Source organism: Triplophysa rosa, linkage group LG6, assembly GCF_024868665.1.
Source record: "Triplophysa rosa linkage group LG6, Trosa_1v2, whole genome shotgun sequence".
Classification (NCBI taxonomy): Eukaryota; Metazoa; Chordata; class Actinopteri; order Cypriniformes; family Nemacheilidae; genus Triplophysa; species Triplophysa rosa.
In genome coordinates, this window is record NC_079895.1 from 26,140,005 (window position 1) to 26,163,050 (window position 23,046).

The 23,046-nt window shown below is 39.6% G+C and overlaps 2 protein-coding genes and 1 long non-coding RNA gene across 3 annotated transcripts; 2 read left to right on the top strand and 1 right to left on the bottom strand.

Moving 5' to 3' along the window:
* The first annotated feature begins 3,214 nt into the window (after positions 1-3,214).
* dlx2a (distal-less homeobox 2a) lies at positions 3,215-5,654 on the top strand. The gene is made up of 3 exons (XM_057336128.1): positions 3,215-3,682; positions 3,936-4,120; positions 4,626-5,654. Exons 1-3 carry the CDS (start codon positions 3,385-3,387, stop codon positions 4,935-4,937), a joined length of 795 nt encoding a protein of 264 aa, XP_057192111.1. The 5' UTR covers positions 3,215-3,384; the 3' UTR covers positions 4,938-5,654.
* Positions 5,655-8,126: 2,472 nt separating this feature from the next.
* LOC130555950 (uncharacterized) lies at positions 8,127-22,879 on the top strand. The gene is made up of 3 exons (XR_008963165.1): positions 8,127-8,325; positions 15,760-16,625; positions 17,842-22,879. It is a non-coding gene; the product is annotated as an uncharacterized LOC130555950 (long non-coding RNA).
* dlx1a (distal-less homeobox 1a) lies at positions 10,853-13,738 on the bottom strand. The gene is made up of 3 exons (XM_057336518.1): positions 12,880-13,738; positions 12,419-12,618; positions 10,853-12,121 (listed from the first exon to the last, which is right to left on the bottom strand). The coding sequence occupies exons 1-3, from the start codon at positions 13,190-13,192 to the stop codon at positions 11,882-11,884; spliced, it is 753 nt and encodes a 250-aa protein (XP_057192501.1). The 5' UTR covers positions 13,193-13,738; the 3' UTR covers positions 10,853-11,881.
* Positions 22,880-23,046: the final 167 nt, after the last annotated feature.

Consider the following 23,046-nt stretch of genomic DNA (forward strand, 5'->3'; position numbering starts at 1 on the left):
TAAGTTGTTTTCTAGAAAGATCGTAATTTAAACAATGCTTGAAACTACCCAGCAAACAATTTTTGGTTCCCAGAACGTTCCCCTAACGTTAGTTTTTGGTTCCCAGAACGTTCCCCTAACGTTAGTTTTTGGTTCCCAGAACGTTATTTTCTGGTTATTTAAAAAAAAACCAGTCTGCAACGTTCTGGGAACGTTATTTTCTGGTTGCAAAAATAAAACCGGAAAAGAACGTTCTTAGAACGTTATTTTTTGGTTCTAAAAAAATAACCAAAAGGGAACCAAAAACTAACGTTAGTGGAACGTTCTGTGTTTGCTGGGTAGTTATACGAGTGGTCCACACCATAATGTATACATGTATATCGTCTAATTGTTAGACTCTAAAGAGACAGACGACCCCTTGTGAGGAAACAGCGCAACTACACGTTAACGCGTAAAAACAACTTAATGCAGTAATGACATACACGTTACTTAACCAGTATTTAGGACTTTTACTTTTTGGCAACGTCAGGCACGTCATTAAATTAACAATGACAAAAGTCTGACCAGAGTGAAAAAGTACATTTCCCTTTCGATTTAAGGTGACTTTTCACCAGGTCAGAATAGTTATTTAACATTGGAGGGTTGCATTGATAGTTATATAACAGAGGCTCCACCTGAATGATGAATTATCATTATTATTGTATTGTGCGCATCAGCTGAACTGTGAGCACCGCGCGCACAGCTGCGTCTGCCAGGACGAGTATTACTGAAGTGAGACGTGTTTTTGCTTCACAATTCATATCAATATCTTTAGTTATTAAAACAATAAAGATTGACATACGGTTTAATGGCCTGACATAAATCCTACAGGAACTGACAGCAGATATTATAATTTAGTATTGATAGAAACAACTTGGCATAAATAATTACAGACATCAAATGAAAGTCAGAAGGACTGGGTATATAAAGTTACATTAAAACGGGAAATTGTCTATCCTGCTGTGTATGCTGTCAAACAGACACCCAGTGTGTTGACTTCTGCTGTTCTGGGTCAAAGCAAACTGATGCCCCACACAAAATAATCAAAATTGACGTGTCTGTCAGCCAATCAGGTAAGCTTACTGGGTGAACTGGGTGTAATGCTCTGTAATGGCAGTAGAGGTGCTGTTGCTCTTCTAGTGTATTTACCACGTCCACAAATAAGAGATACATAATATGTAAAGCAAGACATTGTCCCAAAATAATCATAAAAAATATCATTTCCCCCACGGATTTTCCATATGTAAGCATGAGTCTTAAAATCGTGTGGTCTGTGGTTTGCACATTCAACACGTTGTAACACTGAGCATATCAAATAATTCCCACTGCACAATTACCTCAGAAATATTTATACTAATCCAATGTTTTTTTTTTTACTTCTGTTTAACCCAGATATTGTAAAGAATTGCTGTCTTTGTAAGGCATAACATTTCTCCCGAGCCAAATAATACTCGATATAAATGGGTAATAGAAACTATTAAAAACTATTTTAGTTTTAATATTTAAACTATATTTAAACTATATTTAAAAAATCATCATTATGGCGTAGTACACAGGTTACCTTTTCTGTCTGCTTTTCATCTTCGTTTAAAATAATTACAAGATGAATAAAAAAATTACACCAAAACTTAAACCACTGGGCAACAAAATGAGCTAGATTTTTAATAAATTAAAGATATTTAAAACAGTCACAACATAGCTTTTTATTAATTAATCTGCTTTCCAGCCCAAATATAATATAACTCACAAAATTATTTTGTGGACCTTGACTTCACGTGCACCGAGCTTTCTCTTGATCCATATTCACTTCAGTAATCCAAAATATCCATTTTATTGATGACATTGCCTAAAGGGTTTTACTATGATGTACTGGGGTATAACTCAAATATTACTAAAGCTAAACTAAAAATGGTTTGTTCTGTCTTAAGCAGGATCGCTGTGCAGAAAAGACTGGCATGGGAATATTTAGAATGAAGTGAAAACATTTTTCAACAATCCAACTATTTGGTTTATAATTGTGGGTATAAGAATAGGAAATTATTATATACCTTTTATGTCTGCTTTTCATCTTAGTTTAAAATAATTATAAGATTAATAAAAAAAATAACACCAAAATTGAAACCACTGGGCAACAAAATGAGCTAGATTTTTAATAAATTAAAGATATTTAAAACCGTCACAGCATAGCTTTTTATTAATTAATCTGCTTTCCAGCCGAAATATAATATAACTCACAAAATGATTCTAATTTTGAGCAGTGTTTAAAACCATACATAATCACTGGAGACTCATTTTGTGTAAATGGACGTTTGTCTCAAATCTTACAGACATATTGTGACAGTCTCAGTGTGACAACTCGCCCTTTAGCCTACATTTTGTAGCTGATGCTCTCAATCATCTGTGGTGGGAAAATCGTAAATTTATGAAATGAAAAGATACGTTACCAGATGCTTTATAGCAAGGTCAACAGCAGCAGTGAATGTGCAATGTTTTCACCGACAGGTGTCGCAGCAGGTCGAAACGCCATAATGGTGCCCAAGAGTTTATTTGCCAAAACAGATAAATCCGTTTCTTAATTTTCAAAAATCATATTTTTTTCTATGTTATTATGCTTTTATTGTATTTTATTGTGTTAAGTTTAAGTGATTACTTAATCAAAACAACCCAACTTCAGGTTCTTTAAGTTGTGAACTCATATTTTCACATTTATTTTTGCAAACTCTTCATATTTTCAATGAATATTGGCCTACTTTAAAATGCTTCTGCACACATTCAGCAAAATGCGCCATTGCGCTTCTTAGTTGTTTGCTACTAATTTTTTAATAGCCTGCCTTTATTTAATAACTCAAGTCATTTAAGAGACCGTTTAAGCTTTAGGCATACAGCATGAATGTAAACGAACAAATCCAAGATCTTTGGCATTGTAATTTGAATGTGGGCTAAATAATTTGATCTATTTAATTTAGCGTTGCAAAATATAGTTTGTTTGTAAATGCAATTAAAGAATGCCATTCAAGTGTTAGTTCTGTGTTTCCAAAATTCTGCGGTAAATCACCACGCGATGCACACGCTGCAAGATTATGCACAGATGAGCTAGGTGTATCCGGCATTCATTGGCTGCTTCACGCGCACAAATTCATCCTCCCCCGTGACGCGCGATAAATGTCCGTCCTCCCGCATCTCTGCTGACAGACAATCAGAGTTCTGCTTCGTGTCGGGTCGCGTCTGCCTTTGTTTTCCTCCAAGTGGAATGCGGCACTCAACAGAAAAAGTGATTTTCGTAACCTTTTCTCTTTAGGAGAGTTTTTATGGGTTTGCTCTTTGGTTGGACTTGCATTCGTTACGTATTTCTGGCGTTATGAAAACATGACTGGAGTTTTTGACAGCCTCAGTACAGATATGCATTCAAACCAGATTACCTCCAATTACCACAACCTGCATAAATCCAAGGAATCGCCTACTCTACCTGTCTCCACCGCCACCGACAGCAGCTATTATAATAATAACCAGCAGGTCGGACAGTGCACCGGCTCTCCATACGGTCAGCTCAGCTCTTACCAGTACCAGAACAACAGCATGAACAGCGTCCAGTACGGCTTCTGCAATGCTTTCGGCTCCTACAGCGCGTACGGCTCCTGCTCTTCACCAATTGCCGCAGATGCTGGTAAATATGTCGCTCCTCTTAAAATGACTGTTTTTGCGCAGTCAACGTATGTTATTTTACATTAAAACGTTATGTACCAAGACAAAGTAAAGAATTTTTACGCAAGTAATTATTTTATGGAGCAGTTAACATTTTGGGCTGTTAGGCCTATTATTGTAATACATTATCATAACATGTAGTCTAATACAACATAATATGCTTTGAAAGATTGCGCTGTTCATGTACGTAACGGGCTTTATTTTTTACGTCACAGAAAAAGAAGAAAGTGAACCTGAAATACGAATGGTTAATGGAAAGCCAAAGAAGGTCAGAAAACCTCGAACTATTTACTCGAGTTTCCAGCTGGCGGCCCTGCAGAGGAGATTTCAGAAGACGCAGTATTTGGCCCTGCCGGAGAGAGCCGAACTGGCCGCTTCTATGGGCCTCACGCAGACACAGGTACCGATAACAGTTCTTTTTAAAGACTGTCGTTTATATACAGCATATCAGCCAACATACAAATCTTCATTTTATTATAACCTTATTAGTACTTGTAAAAACAGATGTAAACAGCACATTTTGTGTTTTCGCAAAACGAAATGTTAAATGCGCCCTCGTCAGCTAAATATGTAAATGTAATAAAATCTTAATTTTTGGTTTTGTTATTAACATATAAACCCAATTGCAAAATAGATGAGATGGGTATGTTTTGGTGACCTTGCAGCATGTTGTTATGAAAAGCATGTCTATTATATTTGATAGTCTTGCTATTAGTCTGTATAGATAACTAAGTTGAAATCAAATTAACTTTATACAAATATTTAATTTTTCAAGTACATAACAACAACAGATTTACGGCAGGACTGGAAAAAAGTATGTTTTGTAAAATTCAGATGAGACGGGTATGTGTGCGTTTTCTTTTTTTAACATTTGCATAATGTTTTACAATGCCGCTTTTTTGCAGGTAAAAATCTGGTTCCAGAATCGTCGTTCAAAATTCAAGAAGCTGTGGAAGAGTGGAGAAATCCCACCCGAGCAGCATGTGGCCTCCAGCGAGTCTCCCCCTCACCCTTCACCCCCTCTCAACACGACTTGGGACTTCGCACATAGTCAGAGAATGCACACTGTAAACGGGTTGCCCCAGAGCAGCAGCCCCCCGAATACGACCACCCCTTCATTCTTGACAAACTACCCCTGGTACTCATCTACGAACTCTGCATCCCACCTACAGCCACTGCATCATCAAAACACTATCAGCGCCGGGACAATATTTTGACTCTAAAATCTGGGAAATTCATATTGTGAACTTGCAACTTATCGAAAGACTTTTACTCCTGTATTTTCCAGTCTAAACAGCCAGACGTCACATTTGCCACGTTGATCATGTCCAGTGCGTTTTGCGCGTTTCTTTTCATGCAATGGCGTCTTCATGCTGACACAAAGTAATCAAACACACACAATTATTTTTGTATTTATTTATTTTGTTTTTGTAATGGATTAAAACCCATTGCTCAGTGAACCACTTTTATCCAAAGCTTAGAGAACTCATGTGGACATGTTTTGGAGCGAATATTGCAGCAGGGTGTATAATAATCATTAGAGCACATGTAGCACAACCTCAAGCTGTTTGGTGCCTTTTAAAAATGACCTCACTGTTTTTATCCAACGTAAATGTCTTTAATGTGGCTGCCTTTGATTAAATACTTTGTTAAATTCGGTAGAATGGCATCTATCGCTATACTCGAGTGTTTCACCGGATCACCTTTATATTATTGCCAAGATATAACATACGATTCTCACAGTTGTTTTTTTGTGTACTATTTTTTCATGGAAAAACACTAATGAAAAGCACTGGCAACTACTGATTGTCCAAAAGTCAAGTGTAAAAGGAAATTGTCTCTGAAGTACTTTGTATTATTTATTTTAAAATCCAAATGAACACTTCTGCCACTTAAATGATTCAAACTTATTTAAATAAAACGTTTCATGTGAATTCACTGTTCATGCACGCTTTTTTCTTTTTGGGGATTTTTCCCTTGCAGTTTACTGTTGGAATGTTTGGTGTGTGTTTTTTTCGTAGATCTGTCCACGCCTCTCTCTCTGCTTCGGCGCCAGTTGAGTCTGTAGTCTTTAATAAGTCTGGCTGGAGACGCGATGCAACCGCTTGTAAATGTTTCACACAAAACCCACAAATTCACCTTTTGTTGACTAACGTGACAGGTGTGCCTAGCCCACTTTGTAATAAGTAGGTCAAGAGAGCTTATGCAACTTCGAGTTTGAAATTATCAGGTGCACGGCTCTTTTTAAAGGGAGAATAAATGAGGTCGAACTACCGCTCCTTGCGTTTTGGAGACGCACGCAGACGTCAAAAACAAAACGCCGGGGAGCTAGACACAAGTGAGACGCTCGACGGAGCCTCGGGCAGAGAATGAGCACTCAAACACGCCCCGGCACGAAGGCGTTCGGCTGCGTTCAGACTCTCTGGAGTCAGAGCTCTGCGCTCCAGACTTTTTATGAAGTCAGCCCAGCCAAAAAAGCAGGCTCGCAACTGCCCCGAGCAAAACAACGTGGAAACATTTCTCATAACTTCCACCGCCCCACGCACAATGTAAGACCTTTGTAATAAGGGGCAGGGCTGCCTGGTAGCCTACATGCATTTTCCACGGCATATAACAAAGGAAAACTTGTTTATTTGTTTGCAGGCTTGTTTGTAGAAGAAAATAAAATGCCGAATGCGTGACAGAGGCAACTGAGTAATGCAACGAGGCCCAAACTTATAACGCATGATTATTACTTACGTTTGTCATGTGTCACAGCCAGTTAATTTCTCGGTAACACTTTATTTGATGGTGCCTGCCTATTTTATTCATGTTACATGTATTCATAGTATTTACTATACATTTTGCATAACTGACCCTGAATCAAACCCAAACCCTATACGTGCATGTAGTTAATTTTTATTACTCAGCACTTACATTTACATTCATGCATTTTATCCAAAGCGACTTACATCGCCTTGTACAGTATTATGCATTTGTTTCTGTGCAATCCCCTGGGATCGAACCCATGACCTTGGCATTGCTAGTGCCATGCGCCGAGCCACAGAAAGCGTATATGTATAGTTTATAACTTAAATAAAGCTTATACTTAAATGTATAGTTACACTGTAACACGGGCACTGTAAAATAGAGTGTAATCCATTTCTCAAATGAAAACATCAACGTGTTCAACACCACCACGCGTGTATTAATCGCCCTTTGTCTTTTTCCGTAATGGGTAAAGATGGCATCACAGGTTGCTATTCACGTTACATTAATCTATTTGTCTAAGGGCTGAAAAGCTATTAAGCAGACAGATGTAATGAGGATGTATCTTGTCAGTGATTGCCGCATTACAAGTTGTTATGTGTCGCCGTGGGCTAAGAATGCGCGCTTATTGAAACGCGCCCCGCAGAGATCCGCAAGATCCAGGCTATATCCGATCAAACAGGCCAGGAAAAGGGCAATATTTAACCAATAGTGGGTGACTTCCTTTGGAGTGCTTTTTGGTAAAGGCATATGGGACACTTCTCAATAACGCGCTGTTAATCCAAAACAGTTTTACGCACGCCGTCTCTTAAAACGAGCTCTTGGGGGTTTAACTTGAAACATCACATCGGTTGGTGCACACCGTAGTCTAGCCAAAGCAAATCATGTCAACCCATATTCCAACCTTAAAACGAGCCAGACGCCTGACCACATGCGCCAACAGCTTTTGCGCCGCTTTCTGTCAGCCTGTGTTTTTGCCGTCTCTGTTTTTCTAGCAGCTCGCGAGAGAAGGAAGGAAGGAAGAAAAAGTGGCATTAACATTGATTAGGTCTCTCACAGGTGGTTCAGCTTGGACAAGTGTCACACCTTGCAAATGCAAACGAACGTAAAGTTGTGTTGGAACCGTGTGCATGCACATGCTCTTTCTCTCTGAAAGATTAGCAATGATGTGGTTTTAGACACTTCCGGAATCCTGCAGACAACTTGAAAAATGCCATACCCCATCCCTAATTTATACTCTGATCTGTAATTTTATCCACAATTGCTCCAGTTGAGCATTCTGGCTCCCCGATCTGAAAGCCTGCAATTACTACATAATTCTTCGCAATTTTAGATGTCCTAATATGGACTGTAATTTTTGCGCAAGACAATTTCCAGCTATTTCAAGCATCAACATTGTCAAAGTTGTATGTACATAATAAATGGTAATATCAATGCATAGTTTTTAGCATAACATCTTGACTGCGCGATAATTATATCCGTTTGGAGCCTACGCAAAATTAGCCTGAATTGCATGGTAACTGCCGCTTTAAATTTTTAAAAATTACTCATAATTTTCCCAAAGATTACCAAGATCTCGAGTGCACAATGTCATCAGCGTAATGAGGAGTAAACATTTATGCTAATAATCAGCAATTTTTTCCATCAGCTATAAAGAGGGAAAATAAAGCTGGATTTTTCATTCCTGCTCGGAGAGCGACTGTCAGCTCTAGAAACCCAGCTAGACGAGACTGATTCTGGGAGCCAAAGAGCCGAAGTCACGCCATGGCTGCTGGATGCTCGCATTCTTCTTTCGGGGGCGATACGCATCCTATAGATACTGTCCATTTTCCGTGCTCTCCTTTATTAAAGATTAAGGTAAGAGGATTGTGCAATTTATTTTACTTAAGTTATGATTGGGAAATGTGCGTACTTAAATATGAGATTTATTTAGGCCTAGTATTATTTATTTAGTATAAGAAACATTTGTCTCGCAATGAAGAAAAATAATATAAAGGGGCAAACATTTTGAAATCATTTGGATCATTTTAGAAGTGCTGATATGCTTTTGTTGTCCGCGGCATTCTGCAAAAGTTACATTAAATAATAAAGCGTTGTATCAAATAATAAGAATAATATATTTTGACAAATATTGACGGAAAACAGTCCCTGTTTGATCCTTTGGTAAGGAAACAAAATACAAACCATTCTTTGCTTTGAATCAGACAAACAAGGTCTATATCTCTCATTAATAAAGCGGTCTGAAATTGCGAGATAGTTTGTCTTTAGAATCCAGTAGAATATAAAGCAGCCCTTGTTCTATAATTTCACCTCTGCCTTCATCACTCCGGCATTGTGCTTTTGCTCATTTTGATCCTTCTTCCCATTGACAAATCTCTCGGTATACACCTGCAAGCAATTTGCCAGCCTTACTTATAACTACCGCTGCGCACCTATTTCGCTCTTTTTTCCCTTTTCTTTCCCCCCCATCGCACAGCAAATTTTCTTTCAGTGCGCTATCTCTTTTGTTAACAAAAGATTCCACGTGCGAAAAAAATTGCTCATAATTATCCCGTAGATGGGAAGCTGCATTAGAATAAGTAAGGAGGGAATGACTGTAATTATGTCTGGTTTGATGGGCCCGGCGCGTAATCAAGAGGAGAATAGAGTGAAATAACGCTGACCCTCTCTGCTCCACAGCTGCATGTCGAGAAAAAGACAGAACAAACGCGGATTTGTCTTTTATTCCTTCCCGAGAGTTGTGTTTCAGATATTTTTTAGAAAACAAGACATGTTGTAGCTTTACACTTTGACAATACTTGTAAGGCCTGTCGTGAAAATTCATCGCAGTTTGTTATGTTAGTTCAAACTATAAAAATGTTTCATCGGAATGGTTAGTTTATATCTATTTTTTATCGTTGTTATCACAAAAGCTGGACCTTTTCGTGCCCTTGATACTCATTTGTAAATGAAACAAGCATAAAAAAGCATCCAATTTAAGGCGATTTAACAAGCAATGTGGCTAAGATACCATTTCCGAAACTGTTATCCTTTATAATAAAATAATATATAGCCTATCAATATATATATCAACAATAATAAAATAATAAAAAACCAACAATGATAATACAAATAACAAAACCAACAGTTATAATAATAATAATTGTGTCATTTAATACAGTTGCGTTCAAAGCGCAACTCATAAAAATCAGAGAAAACTGCACTTGCATTGAGAGCGCGCCGGGCCATTTCCTGCTTTGCCCAGACAGTTTTTAAAAACCACACATGAAGAGTATCAAAATTTGTCAAAATAATTACTGCACCCTCCGAATTGACATTGCCGCAAACGAAGCTACTCTCAATTTATGAATGGATATTCTATCAATTTTCTATACGCCTATGTAAAAGATAAGTAATGACAAACATAAATATGTGAAAAACATTTTTTGAAGAAGAATTTCTTTAGCGTTTTAATTGAGTAATTAATTTAATTTAAAAATTAAGGAAATAAAAATACACAGACAAAATAAACAAGCGCACTACAGGTCAAATAAACTACAAATTAATTGGCCAGAATGTTACTTTAAATTCTCTTAAGCATAATAGTCAACTATTTGCAAGGTATTTTAAAAAGTATTATTAATTTTGTTGTTGTTGTTGTTGTTCACCGGCGTCTATCTGCATAAGAATTTTCTTTAAATGCGCAGTTAAACCATCAGGCCCGAACAAAAGGCACTTAGAACATGTCATTCTTTACCTATCTGCATTTCCCCCCCTCCCGTCCCCAGCCTTTCTTCATGTGGTCCTCTATGAACGGCACCTGCCCGATTATTCACTTAACACACGGCCATCAAAAGCAGCCACACAAGAGCAGAAAAGAGCTTATAGCGGCTAAACGAAAGTGAAAAGAAACAAGTGGCCTTATTGTCGAAGGAATTACTGTGTTACATAAACCAGCACAGGATTCGGTGATTCAGATTGCAATCAAAAAGTATAGGCCAATGCAAACAAAACAACGAGAGACAATATGACCAAATATTGAAGAAAATGTAATGACTAATGTACATTTGTAAGCTAATTTATAGCTTCTCTGTTTGGCTTGATTTACCTAGATATGCATGCAGACATGCACGATTTTATTTTATAAATTCAAATTTCATTACATTGAATAATATTACATTTTATCAAAATACTTTCTATTGTTTTAATGTATGGTATGTTTGTCTATGACAATGCAAAATGTATTTTAGAGTTGGATAGTTACTAGAGTACATTTTAGGATATTTCTTTTAATTCCACTGCATTGGCTTCTGTAAGTACAAAACAAATAGTCTTGTTTTCGTGTGTTAGTCTTACCTAAAGATTTTTTTTAGTTCTGGCGAAGCAATAATTTGGCAAGTTCTTTCATGAGCAGGTTTTTACTGTCAGAATTTACACGTTATACAAGACTCCATGAAACAAAAACAATAAATTAATGTGACCGGTAAGCTATGAATTTTTCCAATATAAAACGAAAAGACACATGAATTTCAATAAACACAATCATGTTTAGACCCTTTTGCACAAATTATTCAGCACACAACGAAACGACTATTTCTGTACATTAGAGCTGTCAACACTTCCCCTCTAACGGTGATGATAGACGCGTTTATCTGCACCGCGTGCCTCTGTCCGTATCATTCAAAACGCTCGGGTTTACAAACTGGGTTCAAATTTGGGGAAGTGTTTCTTCTTTGTAGTGCAGCTTTATAATCATAATTTAATGAACATTTATTTTAAATAAACATACAAACAGACAAACAAGTCTAAATAAGTTATATTTAAATTAACACAAAGAGCCATACATCCAAAATAATGTTTTTTTAAAAGATTTCTCTGTTCCCTTTAAAATGGGGAAAATCGTGAGACGTTCGTATTTGTGATTTATCCCAGTTCTAACTGATTCACCGAGCCATGGCAAAGCCCGAAGCGACAATATGCACCAGCATTTGGTGCAATTCGGTGGGATGTTGATGACGCTGTCGTAGCCCATAATCACAGCCAGCACTCTTGTGCCAGGGACAGGCCGGCGATTCCAAATTACAAGTTTAAAGAAAAAGCATTAAATAAATTTCTTACAGTTTCATGTTTTTTACACAACAAAAGGTCGCGGAAAATGGGAGAGTAGCAGCTTTGATTTGACCCACTTTCCCGGCATTGCCTTCATTTAAAAAGAGTCCTCATCATTCTTCTCCGTTGCAGACGACCCTCTTTCAGTTCACCCTGACCCAGGCTGTGTGTTAGCAGGTGTCTTTTTGCGAGTGTCCCTGCCTGGTCACGTCTGGTCTGGACTGTCCGGGTTGTGTAAAAGGCCGCAGAGCGACCGGCCTGTGGCGGGTCCCCTGGACTGGGCCATTGGTGAATAGATGGGCGGGGTTGTTGTAGCAGTCCTGGTTCACATGAGTTGCGGCTGCTGCATAGTGTCCTGGTGTGCTGTCGGATACCACGAGGTGTAACTGGGAATATAAGAGGTCGGCGTGGATGTTTTGACGGTGGCCGTGGAATTCCAAACGGGCGCTACGGACGGAGATCCGGCGGAGAGCGCGTTAGCCAGAGCGGCAGCGTCTATTGTTCCTCCGCCTTGTTTCATCAGTTTCTTAAACTTGGAGCGCTTGTTCTGAAACCAGATCTTCACCTAAAAAAAGAAAGCCAAGTCAGACAGAGCGAGCAACAGGACAACATCATCGCAATGCAATCCAAGTGGGTTTAACTAATTCTAAACCTTATCCTCAAGCCAAGAACCGTCATGAATTTATAGAGCCAATCGAGTTGTCCACCCAAACAGATACTATTACAGGTGGATGGCAACGTCACTTGTCCATTGCAAAAGCAATGCATGCAGATAATGGAAGACGATGGAATTATAACCTTTTCGATTTTGTCGACTCATTTGTAAAGTCAAATGGTTTCATTAAAAATGTCGAGTACATGCCTGTGTTTGTGTGAGCCCCAGTGACGCGGCGAGCTCGGCTCTCTCCGGCAACGCCAGATACTGAGTCTGCTGGAACCTCCTGTTCAGAGCCTGCAGCTGGAGACTGGAGTAGATGGTCCGAGGTTTGCGGATCTTTTTGCCCTTCCCGTTAAAGCGAACCTCTCCTCCTTCCACCACTGTGTTTTTTTCCGACTCCGGTGCTGCGTTGGAGAGAGAAAGCGCAGAATGCGTCTCACAGACTGTTCATGCAGTGCAGCTCACATCAGTGCGCGCAAGTTTTACAGGCGGCACTTTAGGTATAATTAGCCTTAATTGCATACATTGTTTATAGCATTACGCAATAAATAATTACCAAGCCTAATAACAGCACATCTGGGCTACTCCGGCCCGACGCGTTCTCACAAAGCGCAGAGAATTCCGACGACCAGCAAAGACCAAAAACATGCGGCATCGTTTCTTACCTGGGTCCTCTAACCTCGTCTGAGCCAAGGCGGCGTTGTTTGGGTAGGTCTGCACGGTGCTGAGGTACGGACTCGTGGAATGGCTACCAACCGAGTTGACGTATGGGTAAGGCAGGGATCTGGGGAAGGACGGAGCCGGGCTGTAGGCGCTGTCGTGCTGCGGGTGTCCGGAGGAGTGTAAACAGTGCATTGAATAATGTCCGTGGGTCATAGATGAAGGCGACATTTGCTGACTCGGTGGCCCAAATTCCATGAACACGTTCTTTCCTGAGACGGGGCTGTTTAGACTCTCTGGTATTGTAGACATGGTCATGTCTTCTGGCGCAAACTCTCTCTCTCTCTCTCCCCTGCTTTTTTGTTTTCTTCTATGGTCTGAGTGAAGGATGGATCCCAATTTAAGCTCAACTGATTTTTTCACTTTCCATTCATAAGAAAATGTAGTTTGTCTCTGTGAAAAGTCTAGGTACGATGCTGTGGATCCACACAAACTCGCTCAAAGGTTTGAATCGGGGAATCATGAATATTTATCCGAGGTGCTCTCTGATTGGTCCACTCGTTCCGAGAGCGTTAGGGATTGGTAATCCGAGGGTCGGGTCCGATGGACCTGATAAACTCAAGGAATAAGACCAACCTGTGACTCCATTGTGCTATGGTAATATAGAAATTTAGGGAATGGACGGTGTACGCATGGGTCGTGTATGTGTGTGCAGGGGTCAGAGCCAACAGCTTCAACAAAACCTTTTGCAATTTATTTATCACATCATCAGTCGCGTAAATATCAGCATTTAGGTTCTGATAACAAATACCGATATTAACAAATTCGCAAACCAGTCAAATTTAACCACCATTAAATTATCAGTGACATTGGTAGGACAAAATTAGCTCTACATTTTTTGAAATCTATTATATTACCAATGCTTGATAAAAACAACGTTACTTTATTGTTATTATTATTACTGCTTAATTAATCAATAATCTATCATTATATTGGTTGAAAATAAACAATACACTTTAAACTAGTGATTAATCCATAAATGATTGTGGGACAAATGATTAGAAACACGTGCTTGTAATGAACAAATCTATCCCATCTTTTGATTTTTTGTCTGTCCGCAGCTATAAAAACAGAACATCAAACAAAATGTTTAAACACAGGTATAAATGTGTTTCTCCAGGCATAGATGAATTACTTTGGCGATTCGTTTGATTAAAATGCTAGTCTCGAGTGCTAGAAGACACAAATGAAACCAGCTAAATTAGCATAACACTGTTGTTTAATTTCATACGCATAATTAGTCGTGTATTTAACACTTGCAGTGTTGCGCAGATTCAATCACACGCACGCGCGCGCGGGTTGAATTATTGCACTCGAGGATCAGTGAGATGGGGCCGTGTTTATAACAGCTTTTCTTTTTTGCTGGATTCGTTTCACACCTGAGTTTGGTGCATGCAATAGTTGCATAGAAATTAGTTTTAGTTTACGTTCCATCATTTAAAAAATCTGCCTGTTCTTTTCGTTTGTAGTTCTGGTTTAACCTTAAATTTAAATAGTTTATCCACATGTAAAATGCCTTAAAAATGACAAGAAAAAAGCAAGAAAATATCAAGGACAACTGCAAACGTTTCCTCACGTTTACCATTTATAGAATGACAGTAACATCTTATTCTCTTTCTACACAGAATACCTTACATCAGATTTAATAGTGTTCAGCGGAAGGTCGCACAATTAAATCATATAGTTTTTATCATGATATTATATGGTATAAATATTGCATTCTAACTGATTGTGTTGGACCACATATATCTACTTTACCTGCCATACAATTTAACTTGGCCCTCATTCTCTTCTGCCAGACTGCAATATTTAGAGAGTTACTCATTTACGATATGTTAAAGAACAGGCCTCGTATAGAGATTAATTTGGTACGAAAGGATAACTGCAAAATAACAGTTAATAAGACTTATTATAGAAATATGTTAAATGGCAGTTCTATCAACAAAAGCACACATAAATCTAATTTAAAAAAAAATGCATATTCGATAAAAATGTAAACTGAAAAATCGACCCATCTTTAAGATGCGAGTGTCATATTGTGGGAGATAAAATGTCGTTCTTATTTTACCAGAAGCAGCTGAGAAGGAAAACTGGTCATACCGTTTGTGAACGCCTCCACATCCCCTTTTCATTCCCTGTCTCTCTGCTGTTGTCTTCTGCCATGCATTCATCATCAAAATGTTCACCACCTTCCCATCTGTTTTCTTACATTCCGGCGTAATAAAAAGATTAAAACAAGAACAGCTTTCAATATGTGAAACTCCAAAACAATTCTTATTCTTCTAGAGAATAAGGCCGTTGGGACCAGCACGATGCCCAGATGATGTGGACTGACGACCACATTTGACAATAGCTGTTACATATCCACCATACTCAAAATGGTCCAATTTAAAGCAATTTGTATTTCAAATGACACTCGCAAAGTACCTCAGGGAACCTTCATCAATAGCGAAAATAATGACAGTATTACAACCGATAATTATCATCATTCAGGGACCAACACTGGAAAAATGTTACTCGTTCTTGGCCGTAAGCGACTGTTTATTGTCTCCAAGTAAAATGATCAGACACACAAAAATTCTAAAAATTCATTAAGAAAATAAAAAATGACCAGGATGACAAATTCGCAGTTAATTATTTGCCAATTTTTAGTCTTTGTCAAATGCAAAAGTTTCGTTATTTTCATTGTTTCGTGACAACCAAACAAATGTAAATTCACAGAACTTTTGCACTATAAACAGTTTCTTGATATATAAACACAAAATATGTATATATGCCGAAATATTTATTTGTGTTGTGTTGTTTTGTCTGGTCTTTACATCCAGGTTCCTACAGCTAATCTAAGGAAAATGGGTCTATTTCTCACCAAAGAGGATTTTTGCTTTACAACCCAAAGAACCAAAATCCAGTTCCAATCAGAAACATTTTAACTGTAGTCCTAATTAAACTGTAGTCTTATTTAAAGGCCCCAATCAAAATGTTAGTGTCTGTTAGAAAAAGTATTGTCATCACAGAACAGTGGCTCCAGTATCCGTGTGGTCAGTCCCATCGTAATTATACAGCCCAGTCCATCAGCCCACAGTGTGGGGATGATACCACAGCGGTTCTCTGTTTAGACGCAACTCAAATAAAGCAGTATGTGCGATGATGAGTTGGAGCACTTTCCAGAGAAGAGGATCATCAAGAATAAGAGTCAAACACCTGCTATGCTGCCCTGATTTAGTGCACCACACCAGTCCAGGTCCACTCAGTGTGTGTGTGTGTGTGTGTGTGTGTGTGTGTGCGCGTGCGTGTGTGTGCGTGTGTGTGCATTGGACATACTGACATCAGCTGACAAACTGATTCAGCCAGAGACAGCCACAGAGTTTATGGCTTCATCCGTCCTTTCAACAGCGTCTGATTCATAAGGAGAGCTCCGAATTTGCTTCCGGAGTAAAGTCCCTGATTAGTATCTGTTATTGGTGGCACAGGATTCTCTGGGAGTTTAAATTGTTTCAATGTGAAGCGTTCTTACCAGCTCTTCGGTAGTGTGACCCACGAGATGTCCTTTTGATAAAGAGTTCCTGAAAACCAAACCTCAAATCCGGACAGATGCCTAATGATTGTTAACAGACTGGGAAGCAACAATCTGCAAGAAGGCAATTTGTTACATGTTGTGGGTCTGGTGCAGTAAGGGACGTATAGAAAATAGGTATGTCTGCATAGCTTGACATTAATATGTATTTTAGTGTCAAAGGAGCACAGTCATTTTGTGTTAAAAACACTCACGTGCTTGATGCTCTGGTTCCACTGATGCAAACAAGGTCAAGTACATTTCTAATCAATTTAGACACATGTTGACTAGACATGTTGAATGAGCGCTTACAGAAAGCACCTTACCAAAAGTACTAGTGAAAATTTGGCTTTTGTTGTGAAGTTTGTGATGTCATCAAGAAGTTGTAGTGCACTATCAGCACTGTTGAGAAACATTGTTAAGGTAAAGAGACAGAGCACTGATCCCATTATCACACTCGCGCTGAAAATGACAAGGACAGAAAGCCCCAGACTCAATGTAGTTTCTTTTCGTCACATGTCTGAATGAATAAAACAGGTTTAAGTGGAGCAGTTTAAAAAGTTGTTAAGACAGCATTAACATTGCTCAGTGTTTAAAGTTGTGGAGCAGTATTTATTCAGGGCCTTACAATTACACCTTATTGACAAAGTCACCAGTGAACAACACAGCGGTAAATTCGATCAGACTTAAGAGTCTCTGATCAATTCTGATGATGAAACAGCTGTGTCTCTGGGGTCCTCTTAGAGGGTTTTAAGCAGGCAGCACCTTCGATTTGCTGCTTCACTGAATTCCAATGGACAGCGAGACACTTTGAGAGTGTTTGTTGAGACTCAAAGCAATACGTGTGAGAGAGAGAGAGAGAGAGAGAGAGAGAGAGAGAGGACACTGAGATGTAACCACAGATTATTGTGTCAATCAGTATGGAAGGGTTAAGCGTTATGTTAAAATAATGCAGACAGGTTCTGGGTTTGTATTCATGGGGTGGCGAAGGGTCAAAGTTCAAAGCTGTAGTTTTATAATGTTTCAGTACATTATTATTATTATTATTATTATTATAAACAATGTGTTAAATTTCCAAAAAAAAAGATAGCAGCTAATAACATTTTACAGTGCTTTAGGGTTCTTATATAATGCATTTTCTATTGTTTGGATTTATAATTATAAAAATAAAAATAATTTACTATGCTGAATTTTTCTACTATTTTCTATATAAACATCTCCACATTTTTAACAAAAGCATTCAATAAAATAACGCATTTCTAATAATGTGATAATTGAGATGTTATTTCAAATCATTTTTGGGGGGATTTAAGCTTAACACAAATAATTATAAACTGTTTTCTGTATTTTACAGCTGATGGGACTTAATTGTCTCTTTCTGGAGGAAGATGCAGACCTAATTGTCTTTACACCTTCAAACATCAAATGTACAAACCCAAAAGAAAATATGACCAAGTGAAATCTCTCGTGTATGTGTATGTATATTTCCTACATGCCATGAATTTTGTGTGCAGGTGTCTGAAGAAGTATTTGAAAGTAATGTGTTAGTTGTAAACCTGTCTAAACAGCTGGTGTGTATTTATTACCACAGCTCGAGTAATATTATGGTAAACTTGCAATCTTTTTGGATGTTAAGTTTACTGAAACAAATACACCTGACATTAAATCCACCCACTAGCCTGGCTTCACATGGAGTAAAAGATCACATGGTTGAACAAAACACGAATTCCCTAAAATGCGAATGCGGCGGAAAGTGACAGGTGTCGCGTTTACCAAAACATACCGCCGAGGAAGCACTTGCGCGGGCCATTGGATGGGATCTGCTCGGAATCTTCGGCTACCTGCTAATGTACACCCATCACTCACCTGGGCCGCAGAGCCGGAGCAGGTGAGGGCGAGCGCAGACCGCACGGCGCGACACACAGCTGTGCCGCGTGTGTGAGAAAGACAGGACTACGACAACCCAACAACCTCCATCATTACCGCAGCAGCAGGGGTCAGAACAGTCTGCCCAGCATCCCCCCACCTGCCCAAAAATTGCCCTCCAAAATGACCAATTACCCGAGTTAGGTGCTACTGGGAGAAATAGAAAAATCCGCCCCAATAGATGGTTACTTAATGCATCAACAAGGAGGAAAAGAAATGACTGCAGAATTGTCACTTGTGGTATTTTTCCTCGTTGTATCTGCGGGCTAAAGGCTCGAGACAGGCAGTCATCAAATGTTCAAACTAAGCAGTAAATTAAAATCAATGAAAGCCGTATAAGTCAGGGAAAACAGAGCGATTTGGATGCGAGGGAAGCCAAGGCCTGGCAGATGATTTCAAACAGCTGGGAGCTGGAACACAATCCATGTACTGCAAGTCTGCCTTTACTCTTTATTTAGATGTCTTGTTTTACGCATATTCAAACGAGGTTTGATTTGCTTCACTTTGTCCAATAATTAAAAGACCGAAAACATGCACATTTTCCAATTAAACAATTAGGCGCGCGCGGCGGAGGGGCCAGCGCGCGCGCGCCTCTCCGTCCCGTTTCGCGTTTTTGTTCCGAGGTAAGTCCCGAACAAAGACGGGCAGGGGTCAGTACTCGAGCACACCTGAACGCGTTCCCCTCTCCCTTGATCTCCTAAGGCAGCCCGCCATTAGTCTTAATAATGGAAAATTGTCATGTTGATACAAGACTCCCTCTCTCGTTCTGAATAAGTTGTAGTTGGAAGCGCCATTTATTTCCAAGTTCTTTGTGCCCAAAGGCCAGGGACGGTGCTTTTGTGGTGGGGAAGAGAAAAAGGTGCTGGATGCTCTTTCCATAGTCAAGATAATTATCCCCACTGTGACCTTAATGATCCACCCTTCTCCCCCGGCGACTTGTGCGCGCCTCGCAGCGCGCCTCAGCCGCTCTGCGCCCGCCTCCCCCCTCCGTGCCCTGTGTCAGGGAATATGAAAACCCCTATAATGAAACCATTTTGGCTGATGGAAAAAGGGCTCCTCGAGCCGCACTTGCCACAAAGACGGCTCAATTATGTGAGTAATTGTGATAATTTTCCATCCATTCATGGGCTCTCTCTGAAAGAGAAGGAAAGAGAGGAGAAAACAGAGAGACACTGAAAGGGAAATTACACAGACAATGTCGAGTGTGAAAATTGTTACACAAAAATGACTGTAAGAAAAGTGTAAGTCTATAAATAAATATGTTAATGCAGGGAGGCCGAGATCCCACGTCACAAACAAAAGGCGCGGTCGGTCGGATGACCGCTATAGGAGGAGAATAATGCCGAGATGAAAGTACGTGTGCAGCTGTCTGAAAATTAAAGCTCTTTCGACTTCCTACTGACAAAGCTGAGCCCCTAAAAAAGCACCCCAGTGGTTAGAGATCATTTGGAGCCCTGTGACAGGAAAAAGGATAATTACCTCTCTGAGAGAGAGGAGAGAGAGAGGAGAGGCAGGCGGACTGACGCGCCCTTCAGACGCGCTGCTGAATGCGCGAGCTTGATAGAAGGCAGGGAGAATAATTTTGTGCTTTGCTTTTTCTTTTATTCCACCGAGCATGTTTTGTTGGCTGGAAGACAAGGAGGCGAGTGCCGCTGAGTGCATTAAACCCTGGGTGTTCGCAAATATAAGGTTCCTCCGTCCATCATCTCGTGCTTTGAGAAGAAGTCTGAAATGCATTAAAATGTCTCGGACGACGGAGGCGCTGAGATGCCGCATTAGACTTCGGCTTCCCAGCGGGAGACAGATTAAACATTTCCTCGCCCTATTCCTCAAGGATACTCGGGCTCTCTACGAAGAAAAGCTATTCTGCGTCATTTCGCCAATGGCAAATTCCTACCTGTGATTGCCTTTCGATAGTTCTCCAATGAAATTTGTGTTCAAATATGTGAAGAGTTTGGTTCCAAAATGAGATAACTCCGTTTAAAAAAAATCAAAATCATGTTTTTTATTGTGCATTCCAATTAATATCAATCAAACTGCAGTTGGTTTGTTAAAAATACAGCTAACTAACACAAAACAACACCATGAAAACATAATAATAACATGATTTTTGTTATCTCAGTTTGGAACCAAACTCGTCATTTCCACTTCCAAAGTGGAAATATACACTGGAGCACGTCTGATATTCCAACAGAATTCAAATTCAATATCAATTATCCTTCACAGCAACCACAAATCACACACAATGGCAGAAGCATTGTATCTCCTTCCCCTTTCCACTCTCTCCGTCCTAAACTGTTCCCACATGTCTGAAGTCTGACCCCCTGTGTGAGGGACCACAGACATCTGGAGAAATTGCAGCATGCGGTCTAGGCCGCTGGGCGCTCGATGATTCGGATACGAATCCGTCAACCGATATACCCGTGATTCGTCACTGTCATGGCCGAATCCGATGCTGCACTTTCAAAAGAGGACACTGACTTAACATGTTTTTATTGTCTCTTTTTACACACAATATCGTCTTTCATGGCAGCACATATACTTGCACACTTGGACATGCACCTGGACCCTGTAATGGCTGACCGGTTGTCATATCACTATGGTAATTGGTCCAATTCTTAAGAATCAGCTAAGCGTGTCATGTCAACATTTAACATCTCCATCAGCAAGAAACAAACAGACAGACACCAATGTCCTTCAGTCGCCAACAGTAACAACAAAAACAGTTATTATCATCAATTAGAATGAAGTAATAACTTGATTTGCATGTCTGTCAGATGCTAAAACGCATCTTAATAAAGAGCGTAATAAGCATAACAAAAGAAGACAGCACAACAACACACCTGCGCAATGTTAAATATATGAATAAGTAAAAATAGTAATAATCAAATGAGTGATGGCAGTCCAAATGGTTTCTACCGCGTGAGCAAACGGTGTCATTTTTAGAAAAGCCTTTTCATAATTTCTGAAATTTAAGATTTTTATTTGTTTGTGACATTGCTTCACAATTGGTCAACAAATAAGTGAAATAAATGCAGTTTTTGGGATAAAAAACAATTGGAGTCATTGGCACTATGGTTCAACTGGCTCAGGTAAAGTTCTGTAAATTTAAGGAATATAACAAATTTGTTATTGTACCAATTAAAAAAAAATAGATGTAACCGGTCACTAGACATTTTTGAGTTGAGGCCTGTGTGATATCATACTATATCATATTCATGTACCATTATTTAAAAAAATACAACAGGTTGCCATGACCTCAATGTGAGAGCGTAAGCCTCTGTCCATGACTGGTGAATACAGGTGTGCAAAAATGTAAAAACTGAAATCAAAACAGTTCATCTGTGTTTTATAGACCGCAGTGCTGTCGACATGTTGGTAAAGCCCCAGACCCCTGGAGCACAAGTAAGGGATTGAAGGGCCGCTGCTCCGGATGTGTGTGCGTGTGTCAGCTGCTGTTATAAATGTAGGGGCAGTGTGAGGGATGGGTCGAGCTGTCTGCGCAGAGTGATGCGGGCAGGGCCGCCCGGCTGCTGACTCCACTCTAATGACAGAGAGGGTAATGACAGAGCCCCAAACAGCAGGAAGAGGAAGATCAATCTACAGCCCGAGATGGAGAGATGGAAGAGAGGGGAAGGACGCGGCGCAAAAAAACAGGGCAGTGCGATTTCTATTACGTTCTCTCTCTGCGTGTTAGCCTGTCTGCGAGCTTGTCTACCCCCCCGCCTCGCTGTGGCTGTCAGCCCACGCCGCACATTAAAAACACAGCGGATCGATAACTATTAACACTCGTCAGGAGAGCCGCACTGCTCGCATCTCACGCTCCGTATCCAATCCTGCGCCTCGCTCTCTTTCGCCATCTCTCTCTGACCGTGGCGCTGGTCTGGCTCATGGGCTCATGATGCCTGGGGTCAGTGGGAATTGAGGAACGTGGGGAAGGATGGACAGAGTGTGGAGAGGGTGAAATGAAACGAGACGGGACTCACTAACCAGCTGCCCGAGCAAACAGCACACATTCCTCACTCCTAATCTGCTGTTTTTCCTCCTACAAAACAACAGCAAAAACATCCAAATAAATCAGGTCTTCATGCAGTGGGGTCCAAAGATCTGAGAACACCTTGGAAAAACGTTTTCATATTAACAGGAAAATAATGTTTTTGAAAAATCATAAACAATAAAAGGGTATGATGGAAAATAAAAGCTTATAAAAGTCGGCACCGTTGGTCACGGGACCAAATGTTAATAAATTAAATTTTTATTTGTAAAGCTGAAAATAGTTTGTGGGTCTTTTTTTCTTTTTTGTCTTTGCTGTTAATGAGAGTGTGCTAGATTATCTGTTATTTGATCCCTTGAAGCACATACCATACATTCTTACATCATGCTGGTGTGACATTGCAACTAGGTAATTCTCTCAAAAGCATGTTGATATTAATACATTTATTATTCAATTTAATATGAATAAAATTGCAAAAATTATACTTTTGTTTGGCAGAAAATTGTATTTGTTTTGCAAATATTTATTATTATTGTTCTTTCAATAAATACTGTTTATTACAAATGAAAAAGAATAAGTGATTGCAAAATAGAAACAATTTTAGCACTCGTCTTATGCAAACGTTTGAATCCAATTTAC